The sequence below is a fragment of the Lissotriton helveticus genome, chromosome 7, assembly GCF_964261635.1.
Source record: "Lissotriton helveticus chromosome 7, aLisHel1.1, whole genome shotgun sequence".
NCBI lineage: Eukaryota > Metazoa > Chordata > Amphibia > Caudata > Salamandridae > Lissotriton > Lissotriton helveticus.
Window position 1 is genome coordinate 685291466 of NC_136068.1, and position 25922 is coordinate 685317387.

General features: G+C 46.3%; 1 protein-coding gene and 1 pseudogene across 3 annotated transcripts in view; both read left to right on the forward strand.

Moving 5' to 3' along the window:
* UBTD2 (ubiquitin domain containing 2) overlaps nt 1-25547 on the forward strand; it is a 370813-nt gene extending 345266 nt beyond the window's left edge. For both annotated transcript variants that reach the window (XM_078653001.1, XM_078653000.1), the window contains one exon: nt 24597-25547. In XM_078653001.1, coding sequence (XP_078509127.1) covers nt 24597-24994 — 398 coding nt within the window. In that variant the 3' untranslated portion in view covers nt 24995-25547. The remainder of the gene's footprint in view (nt 1-24596) is intronic.
* Nucleotides 612-1866, forward strand: LOC144767098 (pyruvate dehydrogenase (acetyl-transferring) kinase isozyme 2, mitochondrial pseudogene; annotated as a pseudogene). Its single transcript, XR_013598061.1, has one exon. The product of XR_013598061.1 is annotated as a pyruvate dehydrogenase (acetyl-transferring) kinase isozyme 2, mitochondrial pseudogene (transcript).
* Nucleotides 25548-25922: the final 375 nt, after the last annotated feature.

Below are 25922 nucleotides of genomic sequence, written 5' to 3' on the forward strand. Positions count from 1 at the left end.
ACTTCACCCAAGCTGTAGTTCCTAAAGCAAGGGGTGGGGAGGGGGAGAGTTCACTATGCCCCTGCACATAGGACATCTGAAAACTTGATAGTGATGAGTCATGCATGATGCACAGTGCCAGGACACGAGGTGACTGTGACATGGTGTTGTTTTAAGGGCTTTAAGTGGGATGAATAATCTGGGGGTCTCTCCAAGGGGCATGTCTGATGTAATTAAGCGTGTGATTTAAAACACCCCATATATCTGCTGAGCATAATGTATCATTGCATCCAGTAACATTAGACCCACACAGAGCAAGGACTATTGGCTTTGTTAATGGATGTTAGTTGCATAAAATAAATAAACGCAACTATGTCTTCGTTTTATATAATAATAAAAATGCTTCAGCTCTCATTCCGCAAGAAACGTAGAGTCAACCGAGACTCCTTGGAAGAGGCCGGGGTACTAGAACCCGAAATCTAGAGGCAGAACGAATAGAGTTTCAATGGAAATCCGGAAGAAATATCAGGCTGGGAGAGTGGAGCCTGACAACCCTGAAATCGAGCCCTGGATTAGGGCTGCAGAGAGTAGACCAGCAGCAGCCCATGCCCCTCCTCCTCTGACAGCCCACTATGAGGATGTCCCTGGTTCACACCCTGATGCTAGCCGCGAGCCGGGCAAGGAGCAGCCTGAAGCAGATCGACCATTTCTCTAAGTTTTCTCCCTCCCCGCTCTCCATGAAGCAATTCCTGGACTTCGTATATAGCAATGCCTGTGAAAAAACCTCCTTGCCCTTCCTGTGCCAGGAGCTGCCAGTGCGCCTCGCCAACATCATGAAAGAGATTAACTTGCTACCAGATCGACTGCTGGGATCACCTTTCATTCAGCTGGTGCAGAGTTGGTGTGTTCAGAGTTTGTTGGACATCCTGGAGTTTCTTCATAAGAGTCCAGAGGACCAGAGCATCCTTGAACAGTTCGCAAACGTCCTCATCACCATCAGGAACCGGCACAATGATGTTGTCCCAACTATGGCCCAGGGGGTCATTGAGTACAAGGAAGCCTTCGGCATTGACCCAGTGACAAATCAGAATGTGCAATACTTTATGGACCGCTGTTAGCTGAGCCGCATCTCTATCCGCATGCTGATCAACCAGCATACTTTGATTTTTGATGCAACGACAAACCCTGCACATCCTAAACACATTGGAAGCATCGATCCGAATTGTGATGTGACTGACGTAGTGAGAGATGCCTATGAAATGGCGAAGATGCTGTGTAATAAATACTATATGGCTTCGCCTAATCTGGAAATCCAGGCAGTCAATGCTAATGATCCAAGACACCCCATTCACATGGTATATGCCCCATCTCATCTTTATCACATGCTCTTTGAGCTCTTCAAGAATGCCATGCGAGCGACATTGGAACACCACAGCTCCAGACCCTCACTTCCCCCATCAAGGTGATGGTGGCTCTGAGATGAGCGACAGAGGAGGTGGTGTCCCACTACACAAGATTCAAAGGTTCTTCAGCTATGTGTCTTTCACTGCACCCATGCCACAGCTTGGTGCAGGTGGAACACCTCTGGCTGGTTTTGGATAGGGTCTTCCTATTTCTAGACTCTATGCCAAGTACATCCAGGGTGACCTGCAGCTTTGCACCATGGAGGGCTTTGGAACTGATGCAGTCATTTATCTTAAGGCATTGTCCACGGACTCGGTGGAATGCCTTCCTGTCTACAACAAATCTGCCTGGAAGCACTACCAGTCAACTCAAGAAACAGATGACTGGTGCATCTCCAGCACGGAACCTAAAAATCTCTCCTCATATCGGCCCAGCCGGCTGGCAGCATTTTTCACACCTGCCTGCTACTATGTCAAGGATTAGCTTCTACACCCTCAAAACACTAAGTCAGGAACTAATCCCACACCTGCTGCAATATAGAGGGTGATATATGCAAGTGGCATGGGGAACCTGACCGCGTGAGGTTTTGTGCAGTGTTTCTCTGTTTTTTGTGTCCAAATCCTTCACTGTGGGACCAGTGTGTCCAATTATCGCACATCACGAGTGCTGTGGAACTTTAAAGAACATCAAACCTTCATTTGAACAATTTACAGCACTTTGAACACGCCAAGTATTTTGACCTACCTTTTGCAGCTGTTACCACTAAACTGAAAAGAAAACTGATGGAAAGCCCTTAAAGGGACATTTGAGAATGTGACGTTTTGAGACTGGAGAGAAAACGAGAGAACAGACGTGCGAGAAGTGGGATTTCATCTCTCCAGACAAAGATAATCCGATTTTAGTTTTGCTGTAAAATAAATCTTTCTTCATTTAAAAAAAAAAATGCTTCCGCTCTGAAATGATTAGACTATGAAAGAACTTTAACCTCTTCTTTGTAACTTTATATGTTTGTTTTGTACATTTTAACCCTAACAGAATGCCCTGCCCTAGATGGAGGCCACAGCATGCTGGAAGAGCCTAAACTGGCCCATTGTCTTTCTGTATGTGGCAATCAGCCACAGACAGAATTACAATGGGTGGGGTGGGGCTGCTCTTATGCTTCTAAGATAAGAACGAGGCACCCCAGCAGGGAGCAGAGGCCTCTTGCAGGGGAACAGCTCTGTTCCCCTGCAAAGCCCAAAATTACGGACAAAAGGCGTCCGTTAAAAGGATCCTCACGGACAACGGACGTGAGGTCCAAATTACGGACCGTCCGTGAAATTTACGGACGGTTGGTCACCCTACTTTTCTCTATAGCACTTTTTAGGTTTCGCCTGCCTAAGGCTGCGCTCTGCGCAGCTTTTCGGCGCAGGCAAAATCTATTGTTTACAATATGGGCTTCAGGAACGTCCCCCGGCTCCCATTGACTAGCTCCATAAATGGAGGCTAGCCATTGGGAGCCGGATCTGTCCGTCAAGGCCGGACCAGATTCGGGGACGTTCCCGCGATTTTTTCGCTCTCCGCCTCTGCGATGTCGTCATCGTGGCGGTGGGCGGAGTTTCGTTTTTTTTTTCTGGGTTTGTTTTTGTCAGTCCATGCCGACCACGGCCGCCGGAGGAAGCCCAGGTGAGTGCTTGTTCATTATGCACCCTGAATACATACACATGATGGACGCCCCCAGTTCTGCCCGAGAGCATTGCCCACGTACTGTGGAGTTCCCCAGTTCTGCCCATGGTTCTGATCGCCCCCCCCCCCACACTATGCAACCCCCGGACTTTCCCATCACAGACTCGTGCCCCTGTCTGGAGCTGCGGGGGGTGGCTGCTCCCCGTCCGTCCTGCGCTGACCCCCGGCCACGCCCCCCCCGTTCTTGTTGTCTTTCCTTTTCTTCCTCCGTTCTCTTTCTGTTTCCTCTCTTCTTCACCCTCCTGCTTCAGGCGTCTTCTCCACTGATTACCTGCCTCATATGTTTCTTTCTCTTCAGTACGTATCTCTCTCTCTTCTCCCCCCTCCCCTCGTCCCGACTCATTTCCTCTCAATGCTCTCTTTCCCCTGCCTCTTTCTCCTCCCCTTTCCCTCACCCGCTCCTGATTTTATCCCCGTGTGTCCCCTCGGTCCCTTCTCCTTTCTCCTCCCGCTGCTCCCTCCTTCCTCTCTCTGTCTCCCATGGCACTGTTCCCCTCTTGTGCCCCCCGCACCCTCCCGTCCCCCCTCCCCCTCCCCCTCCATGTCGGTGTTTCCTCCTCCCCCTGGCCCTCCCTCTGCCTCTTCTCCTCTCTTGCTCCTGATTTTATCTCTGTGTGTCCCCTCGGTCCCTTCTCCTTTCTCCTCCCGCTGCTCCCTCCTTCCTCTCTGTCTCCCATGGCATTGTTGCCCTCTTGTGCCCCCGCACCCTCCCGTCTCCCCTCCCTCTCCCCCTCCATGTCGGTGTTTCCTCCTCCCCCTGGCCCTCCCTCTGCCTCTTCTCCTCTCTCTTCCCTCCTCCCTCCTTCCCTCTCTCTCCCTCGCTGGGAGCTGCTGGCTGGGTCGGTGGCTGGACTCGGCTGGAGGCAGTGCGGGCGGTGGGTCCCCGGGTGCATCCTCGGCCGGATCCCTTCCTGGCTGGATCCCAGCCCGAGCCCCGGGTCTGGTGGCTCTGGATCCCCTGCAGCCGCTTCGGAAAACTTTCCCTCCGCTGCTGCTGAGCCGACGCTGCTGCTGCTGAGGGCTGAGGCGACCCCCGTGCTCTGAACGCCTCATCTGGACTCCCAGCGCTGGTCTGCTGGCTGCGGCTCTGGTCTGCGCCCCCCTGATCTCTGTAATTCTACAATGCCTGACTATTATTCACCCCACGATGATTATTTGTTTACAAGTGTTTTTCCTAGAGTCCTCTTTGCTCTGAAGCATGTGAGCACTATAGAAATAACACTAGAGTAATCTTCAATCTTTAGTGCAGTAAACAAACAGTTATTCAACGAAGGATGTGCAATGTTTAGTGCTGTACATATGATAGTTTAAGTGAAGTCATTTTTGCCGGGTGTCTCTGTCTGGTGAGTATTACCTCCTAGCTAAGACTTGTTTTTTGTATCTATCTTTAGCCAGTTTTCATCGTAGTGCAAAATGCTAACTGAAATAGTTGCAATACAAATCGCATTTGCGAGAGATTAAGCTATTGCCATTGTAAATGACAATGCCATTTATTTATCTGTTTTCAAAACCAACACATAAATAAAAAGTTTGTCATTCACAATGCCAATAGCTCAAACTTTTCCAAAGGCGAAACCGTTGCATTGTAAATGCTTGTTACTGTTTCTAGGCAGCAGGGGCACTCGGGCGAGCCAGAAACACATGACATGAACTGTCGATAATTGAGAATGCATGCTCGGATAGTACTGTGCCGAGATGCCTTAATGTCAAACTGATAACTTTGCCATTGTTCCCATATTAATGTTGCCTTCCATTGCTACTCTTTTTGCAAACCTCTCTCAATCTTTCCTCCACTAACTTCCAGGCCTTTCTCCGATTTACACAAAAAGCAAAACCACACAGCTCCATGTTTAAATGGTGCATGCGCTTCTTGAACTGAATGGAGTCTGATCACTGCCCAGTGTCGATTTAATGGGCTGCTTTGAAGTCGGTTAAGGTAAATGATCGACTTTCCTTGCATAGTGCTAGGATAGATTAGTCATTAAGACATCCACTGCAAAGATTTCTGTTTAATGTGTGCTCTCTCGAATATGTCTGAGGGAAACTTGCGCTTCCGCATTGCTCAGCCAGTTACCGGTATGGCAGACTTACACTTCCGCATTCCCTGAACCAGTTCTGAGTGACGGAAGCGTGCACATCTGCTTGCCGTGGGCATAGGTTCAGTGACGGAAGCTTGCATCCTTACGTGTGGGTCTTGTTCTTCGCGAGAAAGGCCTGCATCGCTGCGACTTGCTTCAGAGATCTCGGGTACCTCGATCCAGGTGAGAAGCACATCCAGCCCAGGAATTTTCTTTGCAATGTTACATATTTCTGGAGATCCAGTTATAAAATCATGAATACAACTTCAGGAATGTGAGGGAAAAACCTGGACTGGGTGTTTATGCCGGGACCGGGGTTACTTGAAAGCTCTGCTGTTCTGTACCTGGATAGTCTTTATTTAAATATTGTTTCTCATAGAGAAAGTCACTTCATCCCCCAAAACCGCACGATTTAGGAGTGTTGCCGTCATATCCCAACCCTGGAATGGGACTTAATCTGGCCATTAAAAGGAGTGAATCTCCTATTATTTTCTGGGATAGAATGGGTTGAAAAAACGTTTGCACAAGCGCAAAAGTTCTTGGGTGCTCCAAAACTTTCCAGAGTATCCCCATGTACTCTTTGAGTAAGCTTTACCCTTGCATAAGATTGTTACTGGCACGAGCAATTTAATGTAAGAGGGCAAGTTATTTTTAAAAAATGCCATGCCCCCGAAAATTAAGCCGTTTGCATGTATTTGTTGAATTTACAAGCTCGAAAGAGTGTGTGAACTGGGCCCACAGAATATCCGACTAATGTCGTTCTCACTTTTGTTCAATTCCATTTTTTCTACCTGCTAACTCGTGTTTACATCACAACCGTTCCCTGGCCGTGCATTGTGTATTTTAATGATCCCCAAATATTATGCACCTTTTAAGGACAGATGCCTTTATTTGCTGTCATATGGCGAAACACGTTGTAATGATTTCAGGGCTACACTGTTTTTGAAAGAAATTAGGACTAGCTGCTCAATTTAAAAATAAAATATACCCAACAGTGGCCCCCACGTGCAGCTTTGGAAACATGTGGAATAGGCAGAATAAAAGGATACCTTTTGCTAGAAATGTTATCATTATTTATGTAGCAAACTTATATCATGTATATGGTGTCAATATACTTTCACACCATATACAAGTTTGTATTTTCCGAGTGCACCATTGTGCGGATGTTACAAAAAAGGTTAGAGGGTGGTGCGAGTCCTCTTGCCCTGCCCCTGGCCTCAACCTAACATACCTAAGGAATCTCTAACCTGCCACGATCAAAATAACCCTGCTTTGATGTTCATCAGACAATTCTGCCGAACGCGCTATTTACAACACAGCTTTTAAGCATTAGAAGCAAGTGAGCGATGGAGACAAAGGCGCTGGTTACAACTAATGGGCAAAATGCTAGTGCAGATCACAGGGCACCTGCTAAGTAGCAGTAGCCTGGTATTTGCCCATTTACAGGTACTGCTTTTTCATTTTCACCTCGTCAGAAAACTGACTGCTTGGAAATTGGTATTACGCACATTTGACATATTTATTGATGTGAAAACTAGAATGTTGTTCTCTTTAATTTAATCCCGTGAAACCTGCCGCAGATCACAGAAGCCCACACCTGTGGCGCCACAGTTTCCCCGACTTGTAAGCCTGCTGTGGGTGCAAGAGGTTTCCATCTGAAATTAGATCTGACCACTGATTGTAATCAGAGTCTAATATGGTCTAGAAAGTTAAAGCAGGAATGGAGAGGCAGAATCTAGTTGTGTTCAGGTGGCCTCTGGCCTGTTGTATCTTTTTCGCCATGCATTTTTATATTTATATTTATTCATTTGTAGAGCGCTTGGTTACACCAACGGTGTGTCCCCGCGCTAGGCATGGACAGAGAAGAGTTTATAGGAGGTGTGTTCTTTTAGGTTTTATTCTCTGCGCTGGAGAATAGCCAGGTCTTTAGCTGTTTGCGGAATGCTTTCTCGCTAGGTTCCATCCTCAAAGTTCTTGGCAGGGAGTTCCAGGATTTTTCTATATCAGGGAGTCCTAATGCAAGATAAAAGACATAACTTTTAATTGTAGTGTTTCTGGTGGCAGAAATCAAAACAAAGGCTAATTCCCTATAAACCGTGTTACAGGAGGCATGGAAATGGACATATCAAGTGAGTCTGTGGTCCACAAGTACCATCAGCGTACATGTATCTTTTGTTTAACATAGTGTCGAAAGAGACCAAGCAAATGGTAATAGGCTGTGGAGCTCATTGTACATGGACATAATGGAATTCTCCTTCACCCGTATCCAAAATGTAAACTTTTATGGCGCGTTCAGCGTGTCGAGCAGTCCTGATTGATTGGGCACCCACTAAATACAGATAACCCTGATTTGCGGTATGTACTGGGCGCACAGATAGGCATCATTCTTAGTTTCATCCCTTGGAAGGTTGGGTAACGTGTTCAAAGCACGTGTTCTCTCCTGTTCTGAGGGGTACACACTTGGAATTTGCACTGTGTGCCTGTTTTAGGTGTGCCCGGTTTTAATCCGGGCAAATTGTGTGTGAAAATTCCATTGGGTGTGAGTAATCCCAGGTCGGGATTTGTGTAGGGACGGGTTGCAACAAGGCTGTCTGTGTTAAGTGTGAATTGAAAGGCCATACTGTGGTGTTTACAAGTATACCGATATATTGCACCTTACACTCAATTTGTTTGCGTGCAACTGTACGCTCTAACCTACTACCCGCTGAAGGTGGTTCCTCCAGTTTTATTTGTGGCCCCTTATTCACTCCCTTTAAAACACTTTTATAGACGCTAAGGACTGCATATTAGTATGGACTGGAGAGACAACTTTTTTAGGCAGTGTCTGGGCAGTGCATGCGCTGCTGGGAGGCATACAGTATTGGGAGTATGACTTTGAAGCCCCGCCCACTCTCCGCCCATATTTTCAATTGGCTTCTGTCATTGTCTTTTCTAAACACTGGCTTCCGAGTCGTTATTAGGCTTGTTAGTCCCTCCTTGGTACCGCCTTCTCTTCATTTATTACCTCTCATAACGACTGGACCTTTTACTTGTCTTGTTACACGGTCTGCTTTATCTTGGCTGTGAGCACTGTTTTGTTTAATGATTTGCCCCTATTCCAACCACTACATCGCAGCACGCTGCACGCTTTTATTTTATTTACTAATGGTGGTCCGCTTTAACTATAGCGGCTGCGTTGATTTATTTATTTTAGCAGCGTGGTTCGCTTTAAGTACAGAAGCCGTGCTTAATTATTATTATTTTTTTGGTTTACTAGCGTCCATGCAGCGTTTTCCAATTCATGGAGGCCGCGTCCCTTTCTTTAGACAGACTGCGTCTAAAGAAAGGTGCGCAGCAGCTATTAAAGTGAAAGAGTGGTATGGGTGCTTTTACAAAAAAAAAATCTGTTTGTCAACTTGACAAACAGATGCTTTTTTCTGTCAAAGCGCCCTATGCTGCGGTTTCACTTTAATGTCTGCCGCACCCCTTTCTTTAGATGCGGCTTGTCTAAAGAAAAGTGCGCAGCATGCATATCCTCAAGGACGATAGTATAGTCGTCAATATGAAGGCCAGCAGAAATTAATGAAAAGGAGGAGATGTGACATAATGGCCACAGGTATCTCCGTTAGAAGGTGGGAAGCAGGTTCGATTCCCCGCTCATAATCCTGTAATTCTGGGATAATCACTTCATCTCGCTGTGCCTGTTTGTATAACTGTTTATATCATTTTTGCTCTACTGCCCTTAATCCATGTCGTCTTTACATACACAACTGATATCTCGTCCTAGTGTTATGTTGCATAGAATTTATTTATCATTCAAGTTTTCAAATGTAAAAGCGCCACTGTGTTTTTACATATGTTAAGAGGAATCCTTTAAAGATGTTAATTGATTAACCGAGATGGACCAACGAAGAGTTGTGAGCAGAGGCCAAAAGTAGACTTTTATTTTTAATTGTCAAAGCTACTAGTTTGCTGCTTTCTTTGAATTTATTTTTGTTTTTTCTAACTTCAGCTGATTTAGATGTATGCAGCATTGGCATACTCCATCGTATAACGGATTACAGCTCTACTGAGAGGAATGCTTATTTTTTGTATTGCTTCAAGAGATGCATAGTCAATTCCCTCTAGTCTCCCCAGTTCCTGTCTTCGGTAAAACTAGCATTTACTGATATTTTCAGCTCTATCTTTGTTCTAATTTCATTATTCAGACCTCTTTCCTGGACCAGGCCTTTTTAATTTCTGATGCTCACTTTGCCTTCGTGCTAGCCTCAAGCGGAGATGAAATTTCGCACTTTTTTTAAAAATGCCCCATGATGCCCCTCTGTACTATGGGCTATCTTGAATCATACCATTGTTCTTAAAGAGTACTCACTATAGCTAGAATCAGTTTATCTCGTGGGTACATGACCATTTTGCACAACAAAATAGTGAACTTTAATAACCCCATTTTCAAGAGTTGCACATGCATATCCCACCCATTTTTCCGACTTAAGCTTTGTTACAACAGCTGTAAGATATATAGATTTAGTCAGAAGGTTGTCATCCAGTTAATTATCTTAAGTCAAGTGTGTATTTTTTTGTTCTTTCTTATTTGACACATGACATTTTCTGACACACTCAAGGCACTAGGAGATGACTGCAGACCATCCAAAACGCAGCAGCACACTCGTTCTCAACCTCCCACACTGAGCCCATTTCACACCAAACTTTAGGGTATTCCAATGAGAATCCATACTCAAGCATGTGCCCTTTCAACTCCTCACCCACATCTACAAAGCGCTCTACAACACATTCCGTACCTACCTGAACAGCCACATTCATTTCCACCAACCTTCCAGACACCTCCGCTCTGCCAGACTCTCACTAGCACACACCCCAGGCATACGCAAAAGTACCGCACATGGCCACGTCTTCTCGTACCTGGCCCCTAAAGCCTGGTACCAACTACCACAACACAACAGAGCCTCCTCCACTCGCTGCAACTTTAACGAGAAGCGGAAGACCTGGCTTTTCGACCAAGCTCCCAGGGCTGGCATAAGACACTTTCTACAGAGCGCCTGGATGCCCTCACTGGTGATTAGCACGCTATAAAAATACACATAACGTAACATGAGAGTATTCTAAAAAGAAATGAGGGAAATGGCTTCAGTGAGAGGTAGTGCGCTCACATAACATTTTCATAGCACATCTGCATTCTCACAGTGCTGATTTCTTTTCCTTTTGTTTTTAGAACAATGTTTCATTAATATTATTGGTGTAATTGTGTGTGTTAGTGTGTATCTGAAGTTATTAGTTATGTCTAGGCAGGTCAGTTTGGGTGTGTATAGCCCTGTTGATCATGCACCATACGGATCCCCCAATGCCTGCGATCCAACCTCAGAACTATATGGGTCGCGGTGTGTAGTTAATTCATTTTAATCCTTGGTTAGTCTGGTGATTAGGTTTTATATACCTTGAAGTTTGTCATTTCATGTGAAGGCCAGTGCATGTGATTTTTGCAGTAGCCTTAGTGATATGTCACCAACACAGATATTGTCATTGAACAAAATAAGTTAATTATCCCTACTGGATACATTAATATCATTATATTAAGGGCATTCTTTTCTTCTTTTTATCACATGGTTCTGTATACATGGTCTACTTCTACATTAGTCCACTGCAGCCCTTTAGGTCGGTTTCAAATATGAGTTGCCTCTCAAATGTACGAAACACAGAAAAAACAATATAAACACACTGCTTTAACTCTTGTCATTGAGAATGCCAGGACTGTAAAGACTCCAAGATTCAGATAGTGCCCCAGTGGGATTAAAATGACAGAAATGCGCCGTTTAGATGCACTTAACCTAACATACCATTCATATGTGTAATCATGTTTAGTTCTTAGTTTTCATTTTTGTTTTTAACATATAAGGGAACCTTTGTCCTTCCTTCAAACTATACACGTTGGTGTGTGTAAATTAGTTTGAGTTTTGTTCTAATCAGTCATCTAAGAAATATTTTAGAATACTGAAATCTAAGGACCCCTAGCTGCGACCCTTGCTTCCCACCCTCTCCAACAGGGTCTGTGTGTCAAAAGTATTTCATTTCTGGAGCTCCCTCTGTTATTCCGCCTCACCTTACATAGTTGGTTCCCCCACGTCTTCATTATTTATTGTATTTAAGTCAACGTGTTACCCTTTTATTGGTAGGTTTTACTGGAGTATTAGTCTTTCATTTATCCTCTTTTACTACTGCATGCTATTGTTGTGACTACCCTGGTGTTTCACTGTTAAGCTATCATTTTATGTATTCTTCCGTAAGATTTCCCCTAGATTTTTGGGTAATTTTTACTTTGTTCTGTTTTCTAGGAATCAATCTAATCTCCTTTCAAAAACCTGTTTGTGTAAATTAAAAAAAAAACGTTGTGCCCCTTGAACCAGGCTAAGGTGAAATTAGCAGTTATATTTGATTTCATAGAAAAACAATTTCATGGAATGCTATTACTGAGAAACATTTCACCCAGTGTGTTTAATGGAACTGCGCTGCATGAATGCCATTTACCATTTCATAGAAAACAATTCATAAAGTGCCTTTATTTCTAAATTGACTTTTGCATTCTTCTTTTTTAATCTTGCTTTTTTGGTTTTCTACCAGGTTCACATTGATCCTTTATCTCTATATACCCATTATCTATAAATGACACCTCTGTTTTATGAAATTATGTTGTGTTAGTGAGGAAATCATCCCCACCTGCACTCCTCCTCTTATGATATATAATTTACATGTTTATTTTTCAAGAAATTCGCTTACTAATGCCATTAGGACAGCTTCCTTGAAACAACAAGGATGTGAAAAGATAGATGTTTGTTTGTGTGTATGTATGTATATGTATACGTGTATGTATATGTGTATGTATATATCCTACTGACAGTCGCAAGTAGGACGTTTTAGTTAGGACCTAGTTTTCATAGAAAAATCATTTTTTGTTTTGCTAATAACGTTGGTGCGGTTTCACGAATCTGCCCGAAATTTTCAAAACTAGTTTGCCATTCACTTCAGCTACTGTCTGGAAAGTCTATATCGAGGTAATTCGTCAAGCGGGGTCAAAGAAAAAGGGGGGGTTCTAAAACGCATTTTCCCCATGCAGTTTCATTTCTCCAAATTTGGCCAAAAGCTAGATCTTGGGCCAACAGTGCTTTTTGTGATTTGGTGTAAATATAGAGACGCTGATCCCACCGTGGAGGATCCACTGATCCAAGTTACAACAGCAATGCCGTGATTGGCTGGCCGCAACCCAAGAGAAACGGAACAGCTGACATTTTGTCATTCGGGACACAGTTCCCGGGATTGGGGGGAATAAACAGTAAATAGGAAATAAGAGGTCAGGATAGAGGTATCCTGAACCCCATTGTACGTATGGAGGGGTCTGGGGAAGAGCCTTCATGGCCTTGAATTTTTTGGGGGGGCACGCGGAGATCAACGGATCCACCTCAGTCCACGGCGGATCCAGATCCTAATTTTAAAAAAACTTACACATCCATAGAGCAACTCACACACCCATTCTTAGAACCAGAACATCACTCACAGACCCACACAGGCACTCATACAACCACTCACACACCTGTACAGCCAGTCACACACCCATACAGCCACTTTCACCCGCTCACGGACACACATAGCCAGTCACACTTGAACCAACACCCACCCTGCAAACGCACACACCCACACGTTACAGGGATGTTCTAGTTAGGATATAGCATAAAAAAACCTTAGAAAGTCACTCAAAAAACAAAGGTTACAGGAGCGTTACAGGTAGGTTTCCGATTTTAGACACAAAATAATAGAAAATCAGCAGTTGTAGTAGTCTCAAGTAACCATAGCTCGTGTCCTAAGATGATAACTTGAGCCGTCGCCATGCACTGCTAATTACCCCACACATAACTTCACTCATGGCATCTTCTTGACATCATTCATAATATCCCTGCAACATTTGCAGTGAAATTGATAGTAAAAGAGTGCATGACGGGGGCGCAAGTTAAAGTTACCCAAGTGCACGAGTTACAGTTACTTGAGATAACTAGAACTACTGAATTTCTACGGTTTTTTTGTGTGTAAAATCTGAACCTTACTATGTTTGTGTGTGTTTGATGGATGTGATTTAAGACTCAATAAAGAAGCCTAATTTAAAGATATCCACGAGTGAGTGCCGGATGATTTCCTTGAAAATAATAAAAGAAATCCCATTTTGAATATATATATATATATATATATATGTACATACGCACACATAACTACTTGTAGTTTTTTTTTTTTTACCGAATATTGGTTACATTGGAAAAGTATTCCAGAGAAACCATTCTTTTTTATAATTGTAGCAAGAGGTACATTTTAAAATCTTTAGTTAATAACTGGGTTTCATATGGGACACACTTCTGTTTTCCGTTGTTAATGTTTATTCAGTTGCAAATTTAAAGTATTTCTAATTTCTAAGTACAATAAAATAATCAGTTACTCTAGATCTTCTGCTTAAATTGCAGTCCTTTAAAATTATTTCCTTCACAGCGTTTCCTTTAATTTCCACTTTATTTGTATTTCCATAAAATTGTTTTTCCTTTAAAAATTCGTTTTCCATGATTTGGTTTCCACCAGTATGTTTTCTGAGTTTCGGTTTTATAGTAATTGACTCGCATCAGAAATTAGCAGCTCACACACACTAGTGAATGTTAAAAGCCTTTTGCCTGCAGCCCTAAGATGGGTGTCTACTGACAACCTTTGCATGAAATCCATTCAGACCTCACTAACTGGTGCCTTTCTCTTTCTCCTGCATTGATATTGCGTGTTTGAGCTTACATGTGTTGGGCTAGGTGAATGTTTGCTGTAAGAATTTCTTCTACATTGATGTATTCTACAAGACACAGGATGGTGCCCCACTGCTCAACTCTGCGACTCGATAGCTGTTATGCTGGTGTCAAGTTTCCACCCACAATATGCATTCAACCCACAGTAATGCAGAAACCAAAAGAATTACCTAAACTGCTAAACCAAGCTGATAGATGTGCTAGCAAATCTGCCAGGAGGCATCACATTCGACTCTGTCTAGATTGTTTGGGAGCCAGTGGTCCCCTGCATTTGTCACCCCTATAGCTTACTGCACTCCGAGTAATTTCCAGTTCCCAAATTGCTATTTGGAACGTTGGATCCAGTGGATATATTAGATTTTGAATATACAGCCCTACTAAAGTCCAGTACACTCCGATGAACCTACTGCGTGTGCTAGCTTTTTTTAAATAGTCCTGTTTGAACATTAAATCACTTGCCGCTTATAGCTAGAGCTCCAATGGTTCTTTAAACTGAGAACTGATATTTTCACTTAGGGCACGTTGTTCTGGGCACCCTAAAACCATTGTTGTCCAGTTTGTGAGAACCAGTGACCGCGTGAACCTGCACTATAGCAGCTACAGTAGAGTTGTCTTTGTGCTACTGGGACCCAGTAAAATGAGTAGTTTTAAATTCGTTTTTTCAGCTTTTTCGCTGTGCAAAGTTGTTTACAAAATCTCATAAAACACAGTAAGTGGAATTATCAATGGATAGGAGAGGGAAAGGATGGATGGAAGGGTGATCTTATATATTAAAAAACAGAAGGTTGTAAGGATGGATGCTTGGAATGGTGAACACATGGATGCTTATAAAAATGAAAGAATACTGGGAGGGTCCGAAGGAAGAATAGAGAGGTGAACAGATGGATGGGTGGACAGAAAGATGAAAAAGCGTTGGTGGGCAGATTTTGGATGAAGAAAGGGTGAAAATGAAGGACGAGTGCACAAAAAGATAGAATCACGAACTGATGGATGGGTGAAAGGGTGGTTTTAATACTGAAAGTGTTAAAGTAAGCATGGATGGGATGAATAAAGTAGTGGCACCATGCCTCGCTGAAAACTGGTTTTATAGTGCATTTTTAGTCTTCCACATGGGCATGCCCCTTGATGGCTCTCATCCCTTTCGAAAGAAGGTGGAGTCAGCATCGGAGTGCTTTAAGGACAGCAGAGCTACGGCCAGGTCCTTGGACTTGTCCCAATATGCCCTCTGCCCCTGTCATGGCCATAGAAGGGGTCTCCAACAGCGTCCATTCCTTCACAGCTTTTCGTGGCAGAGTGCGCTGGTCCCACAGATAGCATGGGATAGTCAGCTAGTGGTCGGATCAGTCAAACACCACCCCACCCCCGGCAGCAGCTTCCTCCAAACCTCTTTATTTTGCCCATCGACCATCATGGAGATCCAGTGCATGGCAGGATACGCCATCCTCTTTACTGCTGATGGTCAGTGACATCAGACCGTTGGGTTCTCCAGATAGTTCAAAGGGGCTACTCCCTGCCCAGTGTGACTACCCCACCACCCATGCCACCCACTTTCAATCGACTGACGGAGGACCATCTTACCTTGCTCCGTCAAGAAGTGCGGGCTCTCCTAGCCAAGGAAGCCATAGAGAAGGTGCGTGCATCAGAAGTAGGTTGTGGTTGTTATTCCCGCTACTTTATGCTCCCCAAAAAAACGGAGGACTTCGTATTTGTCCTTAATTTGCTCCTTCTTAGCCTCTTGAAGAAAGATAAATTCAAAATGCCTGCACAAATTCTCTTGTCCCTCAGTTCAGTGCCCTCGACCCGGGAGACTGACTAGTAGTGTTGGACTTGCAGGACGCATATTTCCACATCCCCTTTCTGCCTTGCATCAGACCTGAGGTTCACGACGGACCAAGAGCATTTTCAGTTTGCTGTGCTTCCATTTTGCTTTATGAGCACCCCCCAGGGTGTTGCGAGAAAGTGATGGCAGTAGTTGCAGTTCATCTGCAGAGGTCTGGATTTCCTGTCTTTCCCTGCTTCAAAGATTGGGTGTTAAAGGCTGGCTCATCACAGGCAGTTGTCTCTCACCATTAGACTCCGGCGAACCTCCTGCATTCACTGGGAATCACTATCAACATGCCGAAGCTTCACCTGACTCCATCTCTTAGAGGCTCCTTTTCACTGTAGCAGTTCTCGGAAAAGTGCATTTATGGGACTATACCCCTGAGCGTTGAGTCCAGGATATTAAGGTTATGATTCCAATAGTTTTTGCTTCCATCCTGGATTTCGGAGAGACTGACTCCGAGGCTGTTGGGTCTCATGGCCTCCTGTATCCTGCTGGTCAATCATGCCCAATGGCATATGCAGGCTCTGCAGTGGGACCTGAAGCCCTATTGGGCACAGCATCAGTGGAGAATCTCTCAGACATGGTCCAGATCTCAGAGGGAACAGCAAAAGATTTTCTGTGTTGGCTAACGAACCGCGATTGGGTCAGTGGCAGACCCCTCTCCCTTCCCCAACTGAAGCACACTGTAGTTACAGATGAATCACTCCTAGGCTGGCCACCAGGAAGAGGTGGAGATCAGAAGCCGCTGGTCTCCAGCAAAGTCCTAACTCCACATTGACCTGGTGGTGCTCTGGATAATTCGCTTGGCACTGAGAGCCTTTCTTCCATCGATCAAGGAAAGACTAGTGGAGATATTCAAGGACAACACTACCACCATGTAGTATTGCAACAAACAGGGTGGGGTCATTGACCCTTTGTCAAGAGGCTCTGCTTCTCTGGACATGGCTTAAGCATGAGGGCATTTCCCTGATAGATGGACACCAGTCGGGCTGTCTGAACCTCAGAGCGGACAAATGTACCTGCAGATGCCTAGGGAATAACAAATGACGTATTCTTTCGGACGAGCTGCAAGGTCTCTTTCAGCAGTGGGAAGAGCCTTGGTAAGATCTGTTTGACACCTCTGAGAACGCTCAATGTCAGCAGTTTTGTGCACTGGCGTTTCCAATGCCACTCTAGCTCAAAGACTATCTTTTCCTCTCCAGTGGAGCTCAGGCCTCATATACGCCTTCCAGCCAATACCACTCCTGCCCAAAGTTCTCAAGAAGATCAGGACCAGCCGGGCTCAAGTCATTCTTGTGGCTCTGGAGTAGGCACAGGGAGTCTGGTTATCCTGAGCTGTTGAGCATTACAATCAGTCCACCAGTCAGACTGCCTCTTTGAAAGGATCTTCTGTGGCAGCAACAGGGGAGGGTTCTGCACCTGAACCTGTGCACCCTCCACCTTCATGTGTGTAGATTGAACGGTGACAGTTGACAGCTTTCTACCTTCGTCCTGAAGTTTGTAATGTTATTGTGGCAGCCAGGCGTCCCTCCACCAAATCGGCCTGTCATTGGGATTAGTTTGTGTCATGTTGATTCCGACAATGTTGGCCCCCTCTCTGCACCTTTAGCCAAAGTTATCTTGTTCACATTGTCCTTGTCCCAGCAGGTGTCTGCTCTGGGCACAGTTAAGGGTTACCTTTCTACCATCTCAGCAGTCTTACAGTCGCTGGACCAACCTTCCCTCTTTAACTCACCTGTTGTGGCTAGGTTCCTTAGCCCCTTCGCCGCGGCGTGAATTCGGCCGTGGTGCGGGGCGCTCTGCGTGGGGCTGAGGTGCTCATGGCTTCTCCCAGCCATCATAAATCACGATGGGCGTGTGCTCATGACGGCCGGGAGCCGTCAGAACTCCGCCCACTGATTAATTCGCCTACACAGGCGGGGTATTAATCGCGTGTGGGTGGAGCGGCAATGTTCTGACTGCTCCCTGCTGTCATGAGCACATGCCTACCGTGACTCATGACGACCAAGAGCTGTCATGAGCGCGGAAGGAGTTAAGGAGTTGCAACATATGTTTCCACCTTCGCCCTTCATCTTGCCCGATTTGTACCTCAACCTGGTCTTCACCTTTCTCACGTGTGCACCATTCAAGCCTCTACACAAATGTCCTCTAAGGCTCTTGCCTATAAAGACTACCTTTTTAGTGGCCATCACATTGGCCAGGAGGGTCAGCGAACAGTGAGTGCTCTATGTGCACCCTCCTTATACCTCCTTTTTCTACCCAGATAAGCTGGCTCTCTGAACACGTGCCTCTTTCCTTCCAAAGGTTGTGACCCTTTCCCATGTGGGCCAGAACATCACCTTGCTTTTCTTCTTTACTCCACCTCATCCCTCCAAAGAGGGAAAGAGACTCCACCATCTGGAATCAAAAAGAGCATTGTCATTCTACCTTGACCACACAAATGAGTTTTGGGTTGGCTCTTCATGGGCTATGTGGGAGTAAAAAAAAAAGGGAAGGCAGTCTAGAAAAGAACCATCTCGCGATGGACTGACCTATGCATTAAAATCTGCTACACATTGGCCAAGACCAACCCCGTAAGGGCTTGCAGGCTCACTCCACCAGAGCCCGCAAGCATAGGCTGCAATGTGCCAGTCCAGGACATCTGTCGTGCAGCAACATCAGCCTCCCTGTACACTTTCACCGAACCCTACTGCCTGGACAGAGGAGTCTGTTGTTATGGTCACTTTGCCCTTTCGGTCCTGTGGACTTTCTGATCAAATTGGTTTCTAAGTCCCACCTCTGGGGAGTTATTAGTGGGGTATCTAATTTAAGGTGAGCAATCTGTTCCTAGAAGTCTCTATCGGATGAACAAGTTAGTACTTGCTTCGGTAATGCCTTATCTGGTAGAGACTCTATATAGCAGTAGATTTACTACCGACCCACCCATCTTCCCTGCTCTGAGAAATGATTATGGCATAGAAAACATCCTCATAAGGACCTCAGATTGTCACACCAGTGGTCAGTGCTCATCATGACTCGGTGCTCCTGGTGTGGAAAGTTGCGAAAGCCACTGACAACAGCACGCCCGGGTGACGCCTATGTGGGTATCGTGCACATCACTTCTGACGACACCACTCTGAGTCGAACGACGACACCTACCGGTGCGCAGGGGTACTACTTGAAAATCCACCTGATCTAGCCTGACGCCTGGAGATTGATTATTCCATGGTAAGGAATCTGTGGTTAGGTACTCTCTGCCAGATAAGGCATTACCGAAGATAAGTTACTTGTTTGTCAATCTCATTTGCTTGCTTCTTATTCATTGGCTCATCTTCCGCTACTTGAGTTTGTCTCTCCACCTGAGCATAACTTCTTTGACATCCTTTTTATTGGATGAGTTGTATCCTTCCAGCCTTTAAATTCAGAGAACTACGGTTTTCTCTTACTTTCAGCACTGCAGTGGAGTCCATGTTTTCTTGTGCTCTCTCTCTCCGTTTGTGCTGCTGTCTCAGTCACACTTTGCCCCTCTGTTATGCTATCGCACTCCCTGCTCCTCTATGGCTTCCCACTCCCCTCGCCGCTCCGCTTTAAAAAACATTTATTTTTTAAAGTATTATCCCTCCCTCCCTCCCACCTTTCCATTGCTCTTGCTCTCCTCCCTGTTTGCCGCTGTCGCTTGTCAGCAGTGTCGAATTGGTCTCTCCGCTCCCCCACTCTTCCATTGCTCCACGCACTCCTGCCGCTTTCTTTTTAGGTATTGCCCTGGCGGTAGCACTGCGTAGCAGTGCTCCCGCAGGGCGAAATCTTATGATCCTACAGTGTGGGGCTTTGTCCCGCCTTCTCTTCCATTGGCTAGCTCCATAAATGGAGGCTAGCCATTGGAAGAGATTGGCTGTCAATCACTCTATCCCCTCAGAATGCGATTCGGGGGCGTTTCTGGGTCTTTTTTTAAGTCCCGCCCCTTTTTTTGTCAATCCTTTCTGGGCTCCGCCCCACTCCCGCATCTTGTTCCCTGCCGTGTCTTTTTCCCGCCGTGAAGATCACCGCCGCCAGCCTGGGGATCCTGTGAGGCGCTGTCCTGCCCCCTCAACCCAGGGCCGCGCTGCTATTGGCCGCTCATGCCTTGTTCCCTGCCGTGTCTTTTTCCCGCCGTGAAGATCACTGCCGCCAGCCTGGGGATCCTGTGAGGCGCTGTCCCGGCTACAGTTTAAGAAAAAATAACCCCTTTATATATATCTGAGGCACTTTGCGGCGCAATATATTCTTGAAATTCAGTGTACCGGTACCGATGGTTGTTGTCGAACGTGAGAAATTCAGAGCTTCTTTGACCCTGCCTGGTGTGAACTTCAACCTGGTAGCACGGATGGGTGCCGGCAGGAAGATCTTGGCCAAGAGTTTGGTTTGGAAAAAGCACAACGCGGGGTTCTGGGATCTGTCCGGGGGACTGTGCTTCGCTGCTCTTTGTCTGAGCCGGCTCCGTCTCTCTCTCTCTCCCTCGCTGCGCCCAGGCCTCCTCGCCAGTTCTCTCGGGCGGGAGCCGTGCCCGTGTAGTGCCGGCCGTGCCCACGGCGTGCTCCGCGGGGCCGGTGCGGCCCTCTTTGTGAGCGGTGTCGCTGGCTCCGGGTAGTTTGCGAGGCTTGTTTGTCTCTGTGGTGTGGTGGGGACTTGTCTGTTTCGACAGCCCGGGGCGGTGCAGTTGGGTTTACCTCCTGCGCAGCTCCCTGAGAGGGGTGGGGGTGATTGTTATCATATCTCTGAAGACCTGATTGTGGGGATGGGCAGGTCCTGTAGCCCCCACCCCCCCTCCATCCCATGTTTACACTTGGAAACTGCAGGGTGTTTGAACTCTGAGCTGAGCTCCACCTGCGATCGGCGAGTCAGCACGGATGCTGCACGCGAAGTGAATACGTCTGCTCCCTCCAGGAGGGGAAGGGGCAGTGCATGGATGTAACTCCTGGGACTGATCCCGGACTCGGCCTCACTTGGCCAGGAGTGCGTGTCCAGAAATCACGGGACCCAGCCCTATCACGACATATGGTGAGGTGTGCAGGCGACGGAAAGCGTGTGAAGGCCCAACTCGACAATTAACCCACTCCCCGTGAACACTGCTGTTGGCGTTGACACTTTATTTAGTGCAACGGTGCATGCCCATAAAATGTCATATAACCCCGCCACCCCAAGGTGCCGTTAGGGTGGCATGAGTTCAAGAGGTGGGCACTTAAAGGGGAAGCCGCAAAACGAGCTGGGAGGGTTTGGAGCTAGTGCAGCCATGGCCTAGATCTCGTTCTCCTTTAAGCAAGGTCAGAGGACCAGCTCCCGCTGTCCGTTTGCCCGTTCCCGCCCCCCTCCCGCTGTCGGTTTGCCCACCCCCGCTGTCCTTTTGCCCGTTCCCACCCCCCCCTCGCTGTCCGTGTGCCGGCCACACTATGCTGCAACCTCCCACGCCACTGCCCCCCGGCCACCGTCCCTGCGAACCACGGAGACATGTTTCCGACGGTATGTCTAACTGCTGATTGCTACCTGTTGAATACTGTGTGAGCAGCTGCATGATGTGTTTTTATAGGTTATGCGCTTAGTGCATTAGTTTGATTAGTGTCAGATTTAGGGTGAGGTATGTGAAACGTGCGCTGCTTGCCGTGTCTGACTAACATCTATGCTACGTGGAGTGATTGCAAATGAGTGTGTGTAGTATGTGCGTGGATTTAGTGTGACCTATGTAAAGCGTGCCTTTGTGGAGTGAACTTCATGTGGCATGCTGTCCTTGTATGTGGCGTGTGTTAAAGTATAACGCATTGACTCCGTGTACAGTTTGCGATATCTGCAGAGTGTTTTTTTTTTATTATGTGAGGTATGTGATGTCGCATTTGCTTTCTGTGCTGTGTGTAGTTCGTATGTGGGTAATGTTGGTATGTACGTGCATGCCACATTTGCTTTTTGTAGTCTGCATTTTGTCTCCATGCGGGGTAGGCCGGTTTATGTGTCACTTTTGCTTTGTGAGTATGTGGGCTTTGTGTAGGGAACGTCAGGGTGTGCACCTTTGTGTAGTTGTGCATGGCACCTTTGCTTTGTTTAGTCTATGTTGTGTCTCTCTCGACGTAGGGAGACTGCTCACTTCTTTGCATAACTTTGGATGGAAAATGTTTAAAGATGCCCTTGACGCCAGTTTGGTAGCAGCAGTGTTAGTGTGGGCTAAATGCAGAACTCGGTGTCTGACACTTACACCCGTTGTTGGAAACTCGCGTCCCCTGTCGCGGCAGACGTATCCCAAGCCGTTGAGTGTGCAAGTACCCACTCAAAGGTTTGATCCGTCACGGACTAAGAATCTTATTTCCTCAAACATGGAGTAGCCTAATGTATTTCTCGTCACGTTGCTGCTTTCTGCAACCTCTCACCGAACTCCCTCCACCTTGCCACCAACTTTTTTGCACTCATTCTTGAGCCTTGCTCTACTCATAACCATAAACCCTCTGGTGCTTCCTAGTTAGGTGCGTCCTGTACCTCCAATTCACGTGTAAAGGTGCTATGATTGTGAGTTGCCTCACCCTTTTATGCGCAGGGATTATTAAAGCGAGGCTCTACTACTGCTGGCCAGTGGATTTTTGTGGGAAGCGGTGGTCAAGGAGTGGGTGGATAAACCTTTATGTTAAATTTGTGATTTTGTGTACACACTTATTATATTCTTTCCTTGAGCCAGTCGAAAGCATTTAAAGTGATTTTCAGTCCGTAGAATAGACTGCACTTTTTTTGTAATGTTCAGGTTAGCACTGTTGTGGTTCTGCTACAGTAGTTTGTAAAAAGAGGTTGTACATTTTGTATATTGCCTATTCCTTCTGCATTTTCATTTGTTATACTTTTTAGGTTTCGCCTGGCGTGTGTGTGTGTGGGGCTCTGGGTGTGTGGGGCTCTGGGTGTGTGTGTGTGGGGCTCTGGGTGTGTGTGTGTGTGTGTGTGTGTGTGTGTGTGTGTGGGGCTGTGTGTGTGTGTGGGGCTGTGTGTGTGTGTGGGGCTGTGTGTGTGTGTGGGGCTGTGTGTGTGGGGCTGTGTGTGTGGGGCTGTGTGTGTGTGTGGGGGGGGCTACGGGTGTGTGTGTGTGGGGGGGGCTCTGGGTGGGTGTGTGGGGCTCTGGGTGGGTGTGTGGGGCTCTGGGTGGGTGTGTGGGGCTCTGGGTGGGTGTGTGGGGCTCTGGGTGGGTGTGTGGGGCTCTGGGTGGGTGGGTGGGGCTCTGGGTGGGTGGGTGGGTGGGTGTGTGGGGCTCTGGGTGGATGGGTGTGTGTGTGTGAGGCTCTGGGTGGATGGGTGTGTGTGTGTGGGGGGCTCTGGGTGGGTGAGGGTGGGTGGGTGGGGGTGTGTGTGTGGGGCTCTGGGTGTGTGTGTGTGTGGGGCTCTGGGTGGGTGTGTGTGTGGGGGGGGCTCTGGGTGTGTGTGTGTGGGGGGGGCTCTGGGTGTGTGTGTGGGGCTCTGGGTGTGTGTGTGTGGTAGTAATTGCTGTCTGCTGAGCTCGTCCGTAGGGTACAATAGGTCTCACATTGCGAGAGATTAAGCTAATGGCAATGTAAATGACAAAACCAACACATAAATACAAATTTTGTCATTTACAATGCCAATAGCTCTAACTTTTCCAAAGGCGAAACCATTGCATTGTAAATGCTTGTTTTGTTGTTAGTTTAATTTTGACATTTTTAGATTAGCCCAGTAGCTGCAATTCACGGATTGCTGCCTGTTTCTAAAAAATTGCTTGTTCTTTTTATTTTGTGTTAGTTATTTATTTTAATGTACAGCTCCAAGCAGGCGGGAAACTAGAGGCAAATTTCGGGGGGTGGGGGCTGAAAAATATTTTGGGGGGGCTAATTCTACCAACCATAGACAGAGTGGCTGTATGAAGGGGTGAACACACAACAAAAACCTTATTTGACAAGTAAATGGTCTTTTAAAGACCTGTTAAGTACTCGGATGCGACTGCAAGATGCTCGCCAGCCCGCGAAGGCTGTCTCCGCCTGGGCTGACACACACGACGTATTCATTTCATGGTGGCAGTCACATGTACCTGGCTGTCCTCACACTGGCCCATATTTGTTTAACATTCTCTTTGCTGTGTAGCATCTCGTGCACTGCACGTGAAAATGAAGAAAATGAAGCCATGTGTGGTGAGTTTTAGGTTATGGTAAACCATTAACAAGTGCAAAGTGAAGCACACGTAATGCATTCATTCACCTGTGTCCTCTTTTTCCCTAAAGAACTCTACATTTGACCAGAATAGCAATTTCGAAATAGCTGATCTAAAAGTTGTCATCACTCAACTATCCGCAGAAGTGAAAAAACATATACTAATAAGGTTGTTGGTCTTTGTCTAGTGGAAACGGATGCTGCGCTGATACAAATGCACAGGGCTTTTCTATGTGGAAATACTATAACCCACAAAGGAGAGCCTCTCGGAGTACTTTGTTTTTTCCTACAGCCAGTGTTTGGTTATCTTCCTTCACCTATGCCTCTGTTCTTAGCAGATGCCAAGAAGCCTTGATGCTAAAGTATCTGCACTCAGGCACAACAGTTGTCTTCGATTAGAAGCGCTCTAGCCCTGCAAGGTCTCATACTGTTCATAATTTTGTTTGTGCTTCTAAAATAGGGTTGAATTAGATCGAGGCAGTGTAAAGCATGCACATTAGTAATTCATAGAGGTCTTCAGAATGGATCAGGAAATATCCTCTTAATTCGCCATGATTGCTTAATCAATACGATGCAGCCAGACCAAATGGATGTTGTGTTCATTGCCTGTGTTTTCTGTTCCCTTAGGTGCACTGACTGAATGTTATGACGAATTGGGCAATAGATACCAGCTTCCCGTCTACTGCCTGGCACCTCCAATCAATATGATTGAAGAAAAGAGCGACATTGAGACTCTGGATATCCCCGAACCAAACCCCAATTCCGGTCATGAATGCCAGCTCCGCTTGCGCCTCTCCACAGGCAAAGACCTCAAGCTTCTAGTCCGCAGCACGGACACGGTCTACCACATGAAGCGGCGCCTGCACACCACGGAGGGCGTGGAGCCCACCAGCCAGCGTTGGTTTTTCTCTGGCCGGCCGCTCACAGACAAAATGCGACTGGAAGAGCTGAAGATCCCCAGGGACTACGTGGTGCAAGTCATCGTTAGCCAGCCATTACCAAACCCAACACCGGTGGAAAATTGACCGGATCAATGAACGGTTCCTATAAAACACCCCCGCGTTTCCCCCTCCGTCCCCCCCCCCCCCTCTTCTTCTTTAGATGTGGTCATTTCCACTTCTGTTTTTAAAAATATCTGCCTGCTGAGAAATCTCGAAGGAATGACCAATTAGGTGGAAATGGGAGGGAGGGGGAAGAAAACCAAATTCCATCTGTGATGGAGATGTGTGAAGAGAAGGAACCCGAGAGCAGAGCTGGCCATAGTTGGTGTACTTGATCTGTGATATTTCTAAAGATGACATTCAGCAACTTTTTATGAATTTCAAAAGCAAAGTTTTTTTTAACGTTCTAGAATGTTTTGACTGTCAGTGGGGCATTTATCTATGAAAGGACGCACTTTTGATGAACAGTGTATGTAGATATGTAGTTTGGAAATCAATATGCTCCCAGAATCTACTATGAAGTGTGCATTATGTACTGCTCATCCCAAAAAAAAAGTAAGGACATGTTAGGTCTTTTACGCTTTTGCTTCCTTTTGTTTTTGCTTTGCTCTGTTTTTTAAACTCTTTTTATCTACTACCCTTTGTGCATTTATTTGATGAAGTGGGGAAAAGTGAGTATACATGGGAAGCTACTTCCTAAACGTTGCTGGTTCCAAAATAACACAGCAACTGCCATTCTGTCATAAGATCGCCCTTAATTTCTGCAACTGCAAAAGAGATCGTACCTATGGGTAGGCTTGGCTTCTCGGATGGTAATTTGCTGTTGCAGTAATGCTTAATCAGTCAGCCTTGTACAATTGACATGGTGTACAAGGGTGACACTTGGTTTGCTGAGCCGATAACAAAATATCTTTCTTACTTATATGTCCAGGCCTACTGCCTTCAAGATCAAGGTGGTGGGCATACACAGATGGGGCTGTCTCTTGCAGTGCAGATGGTATCGAGTACAGCA